The sequence below is a fragment of the Phocoena sinus genome, chromosome 3 (genome assembly GCF_008692025.1).
Source record: "Phocoena sinus isolate mPhoSin1 chromosome 3, mPhoSin1.pri, whole genome shotgun sequence".
NCBI lineage: Eukaryota > Metazoa > Chordata > Mammalia > Artiodactyla > Phocoenidae > Phocoena > Phocoena sinus.
The window spans coordinates 173,928,773-173,941,775 of record NC_045765.1 but is presented as its reverse complement, the minus strand read 5'-3'; the positions used below and the strand labels follow the sequence as shown (position 1 = coordinate 173,941,775).

General features: G+C 65.2%; 1 protein-coding gene across 2 annotated transcripts in view; it reads right to left on the bottom strand.

The window, feature by feature from the left end:
* The window catches only part of SLC9A3 (solute carrier family 9 member A3), a 39,835-nt gene extending 27,272 nt beyond the window's left edge, over positions 1 to 12,563 (bottom strand). For both annotated transcript variants that reach the window (XM_032629228.1, XM_032629229.1), the window contains exon 1: positions 12,146 to 12,563. In XM_032629228.1, the coding sequence (XP_032485119.1) occupies positions 12,146 to 12,368 (223 nt within the window). In that variant the 5' untranslated portion in view covers positions 12,369 to 12,563. The remainder of the gene's footprint in view (positions 1 to 12,145) is intronic.
* Between the last annotated feature and the right edge of the window lie 440 nt (positions 12,564 to 13,003).

Genomic DNA, 13,003 nt, shown 5'->3' with positions numbered 1-13,003 from the left:
ACACTCACACCGTGCGCTGTTGGCAACACAAACGGAAACAGCACCACTGCACATCCTCCACAATCATTAAAGTCCAGGCACTGACCACACGAATTGCTGGTGACGACACGGAGCTCCAGGAACCCCAGTGGGCACGCAGAAGGGCGTCGCCGCTCTGGAGGACAGTATCATAGTTTCTTACAGACTCAACACACTCTTACCATGTGATCCAGCAATCATGCTCCTTGGTATTTACACAAATGAGTTAAAACCCTATGTCCACACAAAACCCTGCACACAGATGATGATAGCAACTGCATTCATCATTGTCAAAACTTGGAGGCAGCTAAGGTGTCCTTCAGCAGGTAAATGGATAAACTGTGGTCCATCCAGACAGTGGAATGTTCTGTACCAAAAAAGAAGTGAGCCATCAAGCCACGAAAAGACGTGGAGGAGCGTTAGATGCATGTGACTAAGTGAGGGAAGCCCATCGGAAAGGCTGCATCCTGTAGGATTCCAACTCTAGGATATTCTGGGAAAAGGCAAGACCGTGGAGACAGTAAAAGCCTCAGCGGGTGGGACTTCCCTGGCAGTCAGGTGGTTAAGACTCCGCGCTTCCAATGCAAGGGACACAGGTTTGATCCCTGGCTGGGGAACTAAGATTCCACAAAATAGAAATAAATAAAAAAGTAGATATACGTCATTAGACATTTGTCCACACTCATAGATTGTACGACACTGATGGAAATTTAGTGTAAACCTTGGACTTCAGTTAATAATAACGTATTGATATTGGTTCATCTATTGTAACCAATGATCAGTGCCAGTGCAAAATGTTGACAACAGGGAAACTGTGTGTGGGGGGGGGAGGGGAATGGGGATGGGAGTACAGGGAACTCTCTGGACTCTCTGCTCAATGATCCTGTAAATTTACAACTAAAAATATTCAGTGTACTAATTTTTAAAAGCCAGCATCTCTGCAGCCATGGTGGGTGCTCCTCTGGAGGGTGGGCCTCGCGCTGGGATGTGGCCTCAGGAGGCCAGGCCAGGGATGGAGGTGACACACCGAGTACGAGAAGGCGGGCTGGGCGGGCTGGGAGGGCTGGGAAACACGCCTGCTTGTCACCCAGAGGGAGAACCTGGTGCCGTCAGCCTGCAACTTCCCGCCAGCGTCAACCATCCGTCCTGATTCTACCGCGCCAACACGACGGGAAGGCTCCCCCAGAACTTTTACAAACAAAAGCCCCACTTTTTACTGCAAAGGGTGTTGTTGCCATCCACAGGGAGGGGTCCCACGGACCAGCAGAGCGAGGTCCGGGACCCGGGACGCCAGCCCGGGAGGGGGCCTGCCCACTGGGGGGTGTGCGGCGGGGCGCCAAGGAGGGCAGGTGGTGAGGGAGGCGTGCGCGAGCGTGGGTGTGCGCGAGTGTGGGTGTGCGCGAGCAGGGATGGCACCAGCTTCAGACACCAGCTCTGGCGGCCCCGGCGACGACGGCAAAGCCAGCAACGTGCCGGACCCGCGGTCCGGCGCCGGTCAGCCCTGGTGCATGGCAATCGCAGACCTTCGAGTCTGCGGCACAAGGCGCTCCGCCGAGATCCGGGAGCTCCGTTCACACGCGACTCGGGGCGAGAGGACCTCCCCGGGGAGAAAGTCCCTCCCGGGGCGCCGCGGCCTCGCTGCCAGGACCAGCGTCCTCTCCTCACCCCTGCGGGCCTCTCCCTGCTCCGAAGGAGGGGCCCCGACGACCACCCGACGCAGGGTCCTCGGAGCCCGGGGGCTCCACGGGAGGCGAGAGCCGAGGCTGCGAGCCCTGCGCCCCGCCCCTGCGCACACCCCGTGGGCCCCCGATGGGTGGGCCCAGGCCAGGCTGCCGGGAGGAGGTGCAGATGAGTGCTCGGCTGCGAAGCAGAGGACCTTGCTCCCGGACAGCGGACGATTTGTCTCGTTTAACTTTAACTTCCCACAGTCAGGCCGTGGGGCCTGCGTGGATTAGGCTGAGAACAGCTAAGTGCGGGCCCCGGGGCTCCTGCAGGTGGGGGTGGGCGGGGATGCGGTGGTCCCACGCGCTCCGGGCGGCCTGTCCTCAGAGGCGGCCACCGCGGGCGCGGGGTTGGGGCCAGGCCTCCTCTGAGGACAGGCCGTCTGGGCAGCCGGCCTCCTTCCCGCTCCTCTCCTGGCCGCCTCGGGCCCCCCTCCCCCGAGATCCCGTGGCTACGGGCCACAAGCACGGCTCAGGACGGCAGTGACTTGCAGCTGGTGGCTTGGGAGGGCGCTCACTCCACCTGCCTTCCAGGCATGTTCAGCTCATTAACACTGAAAGGAATCTCTCCAGATCGTGAGCAAACCAGGATCGTAAATGGAAAGCCCGCCGGAGCTGCTGCTCTCGTGCCAGTTCCCTGGGTGCCCTTGAGGGCCAGGCGGGGGTCTGCGGGGGCTGCAGAGACAAATTCCCCTGGTCTCCGCCCCCCGCACCCGCTGGAAGAGGCCGGGGGGACGGGCGTGTTGGGAAGAGGGTCCCAGAGCACTGGGCCCGGGGGGGGGCCGTCGGGTTGGACTGTCTCCCCCGGTCTGGCGAAAGGAGCCTGTCCTCGCCCCTGGGCGGCCGGCCACGTGTGCTCACCCTGCATCTGCCGGGCCTCCCTGGGGTGCCCTGGCAGAAGGCAGAGGGGGTGCTGGGCCAGGATGTGCTCCCCTAAGACCCCCGAGGCGGGCCGTGCACAGGGCTCGGGGCTGAGGGCGCCCTTGACATCGGAACGTTCTTGGTCCTAGCAAGCTAACGAGTAAAGGATCTTGACAACAGACGCCGTTCTCCATCCAGGGCCTTCTCAGAAGCTTAAGCCTGCCCTCCTTCTGTAGTCCGTCCCCAGGAAGCCAGGCTGTACGGGGTTGGAGGGAATGAGCGGGGGGGGGCTGGACCCTCACGGCCTGCACGTGGGTGTGTGCCCACAGGCCCCACCTCACACACTCACCCCTGAGCCCTGCTCTGTTCACTAATTATATTGCTAAATGGCGGTCACATGATCCCCCCTCCCAAATCCTAGCGACACTGTACTGGAGACCCCAGCACCGAGAGGGTCACCTACCAGCCGGGGTTTGAGGTGCACCTGCCTGGGGCCGACACCAGGTCACAGGGAGGTCACTCCTGGCCGGCTCCATGCAGCACCCTCTCCAGCTGGGAACTCACTGGGTAAAAGCCAGCACCTTGCCGAGTCCACAGAATCATTCCCATCCCAGGACAGGTGGGAACCGCGAGGCTGCAGGCAACAGGTGTGCGGGGGGCAGGACTGCCCAGTCCCCTCCTTACCCAGCATCAAAGGACACTGGCCCCTGCCCTTGCTGGTGCCACGAGGTCCTGGCTCCCACCGCCCGCCTCAGACTCAGTGTCCGTAGTTACCGCGTGACTGTCTTGGCATTTTCGTTTTCATTCAACTATTGTTCGTTGCCCTCTTATTAAGGCCGGGTGCTGTGCAGGGCAACTACGGCGTTCACAGGAGGTCCGCCAGGCACCTTGTGAGCACCTGTTGAGGTCTGCACCCCAGGGACGTGCTGAACCTGGCCGTGTCCCTGCTGAGGAGGCTGAGGTGTCAGAGGGGACAGCAGCTTGCCCATAGCAAGGCCGTCACAAGTCCTCTTAGATGCAGTAGCAGACCAGGCAGGTGCAAGAGTGTGGGGGGGCCCTGGGGAGTCCTCAAATTCTGTGAGGTTGCAGGCAGCCTCCAGGAGCCTAGCCGGGTGGCACCTGCTCAGGGCAGCGGCCATCTGCTTCCGCCTGCTGCCCACCCTGGAGACCCACAAGCTTGGGCCTGGTCCCTGCCTCACCCCAGAAGCTCTGATTCGAGATGTTTGGGCCGACGACCCCCAGGAGACCGAACCGGACTGAGAACCGGGGGTCTCGCCAGGCTTCCCAGAAGCTGATGAGAGTCTGAGGCCGGCGACACGCCCCAGGCTACCAGGCAGCGGGTCTCCGTCCGGATTGTCAGCTGAAGGAGGAGAATGAAGGTTTTGCCCCCCATGACCTCAGGATGTGGAAGGGTTAGGGTTAGGGTTAGCAGTCACACGTGGAGGTGCCCTCGCACATTCTGCTCGGTTACTGAGTCGCTGCCGGTGCTGCGTGCGGGTGACACCGCCTCCCGGAGAGCCTGGCCTCCGAACTGGCCTGTGCAAAGTAGCAGGAGGGAGGCCGTACCCCTCCCACCGCCGCCCCCAGGCCTGCTCTGGGGCCCTGCCCTGGGGGTGCCTGGCGGCTTCTGCAGCAGAAAGGTCTCTGTGACCCCAGGATACAGCTCTCGGGGGGCCAAGCCTCCTCCACCACCGGCAGGCTCTTCCCAGCACGCCCCTGGGAGCCCGGCTTCTCCTGCTGGAGTGGGGCCCGGGGGTCTCCTCACGGCCCCGTGTGCTCCCGCTGGCTGTGTGGGGTGAGGACGACGTGAGCACGACTGGAGCCCCAGGCCTGTCTCACCCACTCCTCTCAGACCCCGCTAGGGAGAGGGTGACCCAGAGGCACACGAGGGGACCTCAGGTCCTCAGGCCCCCAGCATCCACGGCCACTTGGGGACTAGATCTCAGTGCCACAGGTGAGACCCTCAACCCACGGGCACCAGCACAAACGTGCAGGTGCAAAGGCCTCTGGGCGGCCCTGCCTCGATGGGTCCACAGCGAGCAGCGGGCAGGGGGGCGCTGCCACGTTCCAAGGAAAGCAGGCTGGGAGGCTGCAGGCCCGTGTTCGCTGTGCCCCCGCGTCTAGGGCCCGCTACACCTGAGCAGAAACAGAGCCCCGTGAGCTGGTGGTTCCCGCCCTTTGTGTGCTTCCAAGAGCTGTGAGAAGCAGCCGCTTCCAGCTTTCACGCCGGGCCTTTCCCAGCTGAGAACTCAAAACCAGTTGGACTTTGGCAAGAGAGCTAAGCAGGTGGTGAACTCATTGGAAGCTTCCTGGTATACCCAGGAGGAAACGGAGCCTGGCCCTCGCCCTCCAGCCCGCGGCCTCCTCCGCGAGCGCAGGGTGGGCCCTAGAGGATCCTGGTCTGCCCCCGGCCCTGGAGGCTGGAGGTCCAGGCTCACAGGACGCCCTGCCGAGCCGACAGCTGGCCACCCCGCCAGGGCCACATCTGTGCCGGAAGCAGAGGGTTCAACCAGGGGCCTGGGATGACTCAGCTCAAACCCCCCCCCCCCCGCCCCGAGTCCACAGCCTCCAGCCTGTCCCACCTCTCCACCATCCGGCCCTGACCACCCCCCACCGGAGCTGCGGCGGCCCTGACACCTTCCCACCCGCCAGCGCTGGGGCCCCGGGGCTGGCGTCTCCGCCCGGCCCTGCCTCCGCCAGCCCGTCTTGCTCTGCCGGCCCCTCCCTTTGCAGCCCATCTCGACTGCCCCGCAGAGGGGAAGCCCACACCCTGGCCACCACCTGAGCCCTCAGCCTGGACTCTGAACCCCGGTGTCCGGCAAACCCTGGGGCCTCTCCATTCATTCTAGAACCGATGAGCGAACGCTCAGCTCACAGATGTGGACCTGAGGTGCGGCCAGCTCCAGGGAAAGACCCCATGACCTCAAGGTGCTGCCCAGTGCCTTGCAGTGGGACCTCAGCCCTGACAGGCGGGTCAGGCCTGGCAGAGCCGGGGTCCCGGCAGAGGCGAGGCGGCACCAGGCCCCTCCCTGTCCTGGGACACCGGGGGCGCAGAGGCTGGAGCAGCACGGCCTGGCTGGGGGTCCCTTAGTGCTCAGACACCTCGTTCAGAGTCTCCGGAAGGCAGACCCGGCTCCCCCTTCCAATCCTTGAGCAGGTACGCACCATTTTTCCGGCTTGTCTGTTCTGAACATGCTTATGGGGAGAACCTTACAAAATCAGAGGGATTTTGCAAACATTACACACCACCACGGGGCAGCTCAGCTCAGGGGGTGATGGGTCCGACCCACCCTCATCTCTCCCTTGGGGTCCTGTCCCTCCCGGAGGGGTCGGGGTGCTCGGCCCAGAAGCCTCCAAGGCCCCACTTCGCTGGGACGCGTGTGGCTGGTGGACCCGCTGGCCCCTCACCTGCCACGCCTCTCCTGGGGGGCTTCCTCAGCTGCCCCACAAACATGCCCCCATACGGCCACCTCAGGGCCTCTGCAGGGCCGTCTGGACCCTGGAAACGTCCCCCTAACCCTCAGGGCTCGTTCCTCCCCACCCGCGTTATTCCCTTCTTTCCCTGTTCCGTCAGGACTCGACACATGCACCCTGCGGCTGAACTCGCCTGCTCCGGGGGGTGTGACACGCCCCGAGGGAGGTCTGGGTCTGTTTCATGGGAAGCCGTGTCCTCGTGGCCTGCAGCAGTGCCAGACACGTGGCAGCATTAAGGTTTGTAAGATGAATGTTAAACTAGCGCTCAGAGCTGTTGTGGCCGCTAAAGATCAAGCATTTGGGCTGCACTAATAGAATAAATCAAACGTTCGAGCCCAGATGTCGTCCTGGGCCGGGGATACTGCGCGGCTGGGGCCCGAGTCCAGGCTCCGCCCAGAGGGCGTGCAGGCGTCCGTCTGCAGCCTGCGAGCGGGGACCTGCGGGCCTGTTCCGCCCTGTCTTGCTCCAGGAGGCCGGACTGGGTGTGAACTGACCGACTCAGCTCGTCAGGGAGCCGCTTCAGGCCGGGCCTCGCGCGGGCGAGCGCTCCCCGCCTCAGACCTACAGCCCACGGTGCTCCAAGCTGATGCGGCCTTGCCCTCAGCCTGCGGCGGTCACCGGGTGTGCCTGTGTGGCAATTCCGGTCGAGAATCTGGCTAAGGAGCTTGGCATCTCGAGGGTCTGGACGAAGCCCACACCACCGTGGAGCGTCCGCTCCCTCACCCACTCACACGCCTGTCCAGACACCCGTCCAGTGCACGTCCGGCCGAGCACACGCGTCCGCACACATACCTGCAGGAGCGCTGCCGGGGCAGGCCGGCCTCCAGGCGCTGGGGACACGCGGGAACGAACAGACACAGCCCCCCGCTCTGCAGAGCTGACCTGGTTGAGCCCAGACCCCAGCGTTGAGGGGACGACCTCAAGACCCCAGTGGGCTGGAGGGTTCTGAGCTCAGAAGAGGAGTGGGGAGAGATGCTGGTGGGTGGGGCTCCTGGTCTGGCCGCAGCGGGGACGGGGGGGGTAGCGGCCGGGCTTCAGCTAGAACCCAGGGAAGCCGGCCGGGCCACAGCCTCGCACCCACGGGGCCTTGCTGCTCCCGTGCCCGGCGCTCCCTGGGCCTCTGCCACCCCGCCAGTCCCCTGCCCACCCCGCCCCCCCACTAATACTGTGCCTCCCCCATCCCCACCCGGCCCACAGGCCGCTGGAGCTCAACTCCCCCAGTCTGACGGGCTCTGTAGGCACCTGGGTTCCGCCAGCGCCCCTCTTCCCCCTGCCCTGGGCAGACGGAGGAGACAGACTTCACAGTAGGAAGAAGGGATGGTGAAGGGGCAGGAGACACCGAGCAAGGTCAGGAAGGAGGCCGGGGGCTGGCTGGGAGCGAAGGTGCAGGCGGGGGTTGGGCACAAAGCCACCCCAGTGGAGCGGACCTCACGCCAGGAAAGCACCCAGGCGCCTCCAAGGTTTCCTGGTGCAGGGGACGGGGCCCCAGCAGTGCCCACCTCAGCCCAGGGAGGTCACCACCCACTCTGGGCTCCAGCGCAGAGAGGGCTGGAGGAGTCCCTTCTCAGAGGGAAGGCAGGAGGCGTGGAGGGAGCCCGGGACCACCAGCCCTGACCTGGTCCACCGCACACTGAGCCCCCTGCCCCACTCTGCCACACGCTCCTGGGAAAACTTGCTGTCAAAAGGGACTCAGACGCTGGGAAGAAATAAACGTGAGGCCGATCGGGCACCGGACTGGGAGAGCCCAGCGGCAGGTGTCAGTGACCTTTGGGACTTGCAGTCTTGGGAACACTGCTGTAATTCTCTTGGACCGCGGGAGTGGGCTGGATGGGAAAATCCCTGGAGAGTTCCTTCTGCCAAGCAGGCAGGACTGGGGCTATCAGCACTTCCCAACCTTTGCCCCTCTTCCTCAGGATACTCCACAAAGGTACCTTAGCTCCAAATGCAGGGGATTGTTTGACAGCCCGTGGCTAATTCTCCCATGGGCAGTTCCTGACAAATGAGACTTTACACTTTCGGCACAGAATGTCCCTCCCGTAGACACTCTTGGGAGAGGCCTTGGTTCCAAGACCTTGGATGATGGGTCTTGACTCTATCTGTCCTGCCAGGCTTGGGGTCCACTAGGGCCCACTGATTCGTCTACTCCTGGGAGGATGGGGTCCACCGAAGACTCCTGCTGCTCACGCTGCGGTGTAAGGGAAATTTGGTGGGAACAGGGAGGAGAGCATGGTGGAGGGTGCCGGGGAGCCCACAGGAAAGAGGGACAGGGGTTGGGTGCAGCGATGGGGGTTCTGGTCTTAGGACCAGAGCACACGGAGCGAAAACCACAAGCTTCTGGTGTCAACCCAAGGAGGTAAATATTGTCCACCACTCCCCGACAGCCTGGGAGCACAACCCAGGGCAGACACCCAGCGCCCGAAGGCTGAACTTCAGAGAAATCCACCAATGTGGCAGGTGCTCTGGACAAGAGCCATGGGTGTCCCAGCACCCGGGGGCTGTGCCCCTCCCCTGGCAAGGGCTGGGGCTGGACCAGAGGAGAAGCCACAGCGAAGGCGCTTTGCAAGTGACGGGAATCGGGGTCTAGGGGCCTGGAGAGCAGAGTCTGACCTGATAAGGCAGCGGCTGACACGTCCAGCCGAACAGAGGGGGACCCCAAGGCTGAGCTCCAGCTGGAGCACAGGTGGGAAAAGGGACCTGCGTCTCCAGGAGCCAAGGTGCTGCAGTCTCGGAGGGGCAGAGCGGGTAAAGTGTGCAGATAGGGTCGCACGCGTGACCCTAAAGGCCCTGGCTACTCCTCGGGGTGCCCGGGGGACCACGTCCGGCTTCTGCTGGTTAGGAAAGACACACCCTGCCCCCCGCCGGGGTCTCTTCCTCCAAGACTGGGTGAAGAGGGAGGGGGTGACCAAGCACGGAACAGAAGCACTCACAAAACCCCGGGGGCCATGGGGGAGAGGCCGAGGATCTCAGAGGACCACGGCTGCTGGGCACGCCTGGGCCAGCGCCACACACCCCAGGTGCTTCCTTCTCTGGATCCGGGGGACCCACGGGCTCCGGGCTCTTCCCGAAGTGTTCCTGCCGGGGTGTGGGGGCAGCCCCCTGCCTCCTTGGGGGTGGGATCTGGGGGGGGGGGCGCCCTCTTAGAGAGAGAGGAGACGGAGAGGGAGAGGAGAAACAGCAGAGACGGCGAGTCCGCCTGCCCCTCTGGCTCCGCAGCTCAGAAGCCGAGTCACCGCTCCCAGCAGCTCCGGCCAGGAGTGAGCGGAGCCCTCAACCCACCGGCTCGGCGCCAGAGCACGACACACGGGGTCTCCCTGGCGGCCTCCAGGAGCACCTACCCTGGTCACCCGCCACCTCCAGGCTGTCTCCCGAAGCCGCCTGGATCCCCACCCTCAGGTGGGCCCCGCCCACTGCTGCCACAGCTTCGCCATCCCACGCGGCCGAAGCGCGCCCACCCAGCCCACTAGACGTTGGCCCCAGAGGAGGCCAGAGGAGGTGGGACAGGCTGAGGGAGAGGGAGTCCAACCTGGTCCAAGGCCCAGACTGATCCTGGTGTGAGTGGCTGCAGACTCGAGGCCCCCTGGGGAGCACAGTTCCCACCCGCGGCCCGGGCTTTCCCCATACACCCAGGGGCAGACAGCCCCCAGTGCAGGAGAGTCCTCAACCTCAGCCCTGCAGGCCCAGCCGGGAGCTGTGGGCCAGCTCCCTCCCTGGCTTCATCCCCTTCTGCATTTCCTAAAGATGCGACAGCAGGTAGGGACCCGGCAGGCCCAAATGCGTCTGCGAATAGGGACCTGGGGCCTCAGCAGCCACCCCCGTTCCTCTTCTCCGTCAGGTGCGGGGGGGGGGGGGGGGGTCTGTGCAGAGACACCTGCTGGGCTAGAGGCGGGGTCACGTGAAGCCCATGCTGAGCCCCCCGGAGAGCCTTGGGGACCTGGGCAGGGTCAGTGCAGTGGGTTCCAGAGGACAGGGGCATGGCTGGGAGGGGGCTGGGCCTGGGGAGGGTCCCAGCTTGCTTTCTAAGATGGGAGAACAGAGTCCCTCTGTGCAGCCTGTTCACGGGTGAGACCCTCTGCCGTCACAGCAGGACCCTCCAAGTGCAGGACAGCGTGGGCAGCGTCGGGGCCAGGCCTGGCCCGGGGCAGGGCACTCCCAGGCCAGCTAGGCCGGCCCCATGGGTCTTCTCTCCGGGGTCCTGTTCATGTTCCCTTACAGCCCCCCGCCGAGCCTCTACCCAAGCTGGCCCCCCTTCCCCTTCGGATGGGGCCAGCAGCCCCAGGGGAGGCGGAGCTACTGAAGTGGCCGCAGACAAACACATTCTGGGCCCGCCCTGCCCACGAGAGGCGGAGCTGGTGGGAGCAGGCCCCCCCCCCCCCGCAGAAGGTCCCCTCTGGAGGAGCTGAGCGCTTAGGAGACCTCAGGGCAGGCTCTTCCTGGGTGAATAACAGACACTGGACCTCCAGGTGCAGGACCTGGGGCTGGGCTTGCACAGGAAGCACACGTTCGCTCTACACGACAGGGGGGCTCCAGGTCCCAGGTGGGGACCCCCGGAGTGTCATGGGTCCACCCTGCACGTATCTGTGGTTTCACAGAAGAGAGAAGGGGGCTGAGGAGGAGACCCCCGCTCTGCCCCAGAAACCGGTCAGCTCCCAGGGGAGCCTCAGGACGGGCTGCTGCTCCTAGAGCCCCAGGGTGAGGCTGGACCTGCCCCGTAAGTGGCCAGTAGAAAGTGGCCAGTGTCGGCAAGCCCCCTGCGGCAGAGACACCCAGAGGACACACAGCACGTGAGACCGCCTCTCGGTGTCGACATTTCACTCCTGACGTCACAATCCCCCACAAAAAAGCCAAGGAGTGGAGGGCGGTTTGGGCACAGGGACTGGGCAGCGGGGCCAAGGAACTAAACACACACCGGAGGAGAAAGGGGGAGGCAGAGGGGCCGGAGAGCTTTGAAAGAAACAGAACAAAACGAGAGACTTAAAGGGAGGTCGCTGGCACAGCAGGACACATGGCAGGCAGGGCTGAAGGAGAAACGAGCTGTAACCAGCCGCCGAGGAACACCAGGAACCCCCAAAGCCAGGTCCAAAGTCCTCTGACCGCCTCTCCCCAGAGCCTGCCCCTCCTGGCCCCGCTGAGGAGGCCAGCACCCCCGGCCCCTCCCCATTCCAAAACCTCTGCGGACCCATCCCCGTCCGGCTGCTCTGTGGTGAGGGGGGAGTCCTCAGACCCCCTCACAGGGTTTCCCCCGCTCCACCTACTAATTACACCTGCCCTCACATCTCCGCCACCTCACGGAAGACCCTCCCTGGTGTTGATCAACACGTTGAAACTTTGGTCCTCAGAGGCTCTTAAGAAAGCTGACCTTCCTGTCACCTTGCCCGGGAGTTACCTGCAGTTCCCACTTTGCTGGCTCAGTGGAGCCAGTCAGGAGGAGAGAAATCTGACAGACCAGGATTTTGAAGAGAGAAACACCGTCAGTGGAAAACTTGCTCCTGTAAATAGGACGGTACCGGCTTTCATCTTGGTGACACCATTTTTCTTTCTGCACTGGGGACGGAGTGCTCCGGCGCTTGAAGGCAAGGACATTCCCTCTCTCCTGCACTAACAGCCCCGACAAGCCCGAGGGACAGAAAACCTGGCTGCGGGAGCCCCAGCGCGGAGCAGTCCGCGACGTCTGCTGGCCTGGATGGGGCAGAGGGAGTCCCGACCGCGGAGACCCGGGGACGCGGGGACTCAGGAGGCTGCGCCCGCCCGGCCGGGACCGGGTAACCCTCGGCCACGAGCACTGCCACTCCGGGCCCGGCCAGGCTCGCAGTCCCCGAGCCTCGCCCTGAGCGACGCAAGGGCCGAATCCCCGGGGCTGGCCGCGGCGCTCCCCGACGGGACCGCCGGGCAACCGACCTTGGACGCGCCCCTTCCACAGGGAAGACCACGGACCCGGCGGAGCGCGTGAAGAAGGCGGCGTAGGCAGCCGGCTCTGTCCGCCGGGGGCGGGGGCGCAGGAAGGGACCCGCAGACCCAGCGGGTGGGGGGGGCGGGGAAGCCGCGGCGCGCCGACGGAGCCCGGGCCGGCTTACCGATCTTGGCCAAGCTGGCCACGAGGATCCAGAGCGCGATGATGTACGGGTCCTGGACGTGGTGCCATTTGAAGGTGACCACCTGGAAGCCCTGGCTCTCCCCGGGCGCGCCGCCAGGCATCTCCTCGACGCCCTGCGCCCGCGGCAGCTCGCCCAGCGCCAGCAGCGCCAGCAGCGCCAGCAGCAGCCCCCATCCGGGGCCCGGGGCCCCGCGCCCTGACATCGCCGCCACCGCTCAGCGCCCTGTCCAGATGCTCCGGTCGCGAGAGCCCTGCTGCGCTCTGCGGGACGTGCCGCGCCGGGGCCGCCGGACCAGCGGGGCCGGCGGGACTCGCGCTGGGCGGCGCGGAGCTGAGTGCGCTCTGGGTGAGGGCTGCTGTCCTGGTCCCCGCCCGCCTGGGTGGCCTTTAATCCGGCGCCCCCTCCCTCCCCGGGGCGGAGCCTTCCCGCCCTCGCCGCGCACACGAGAGCGCAGCCGGAGTCGCCTGCTCTCGGCCCGCCCGCCGGCGTGCGGCGCACGCCCGCCAGGCAGCCAGACCTCGCCTCCCACCCCCGCGCCCCGGGAGCCTCATTTTCCACCCACGCCGGCCTGCCCCCTCCCCGCCCCGCGCGCTCTGCGTCCCGCCCTCTCTGGCGCCCGGGGCTGGAGGGCGCAGGCCCGGGCGACCGCCTCCCTTGGGGGCGGAGGGCAGCGCCGGGGTCCCTGCGGTCTCAGCTGCCGCGTGTGGGCGTCGGTGCCTCGGGCGCCCCTTGGCTCCAGTCCTGAGTTGCCTGGGGCCGCTGTGGGCACATTCACCCGGAGGCGCTCCTCGTCCCTAAAGGCGGGGGCCTGGGGCTGCACCGAACCCACTGGAGGCC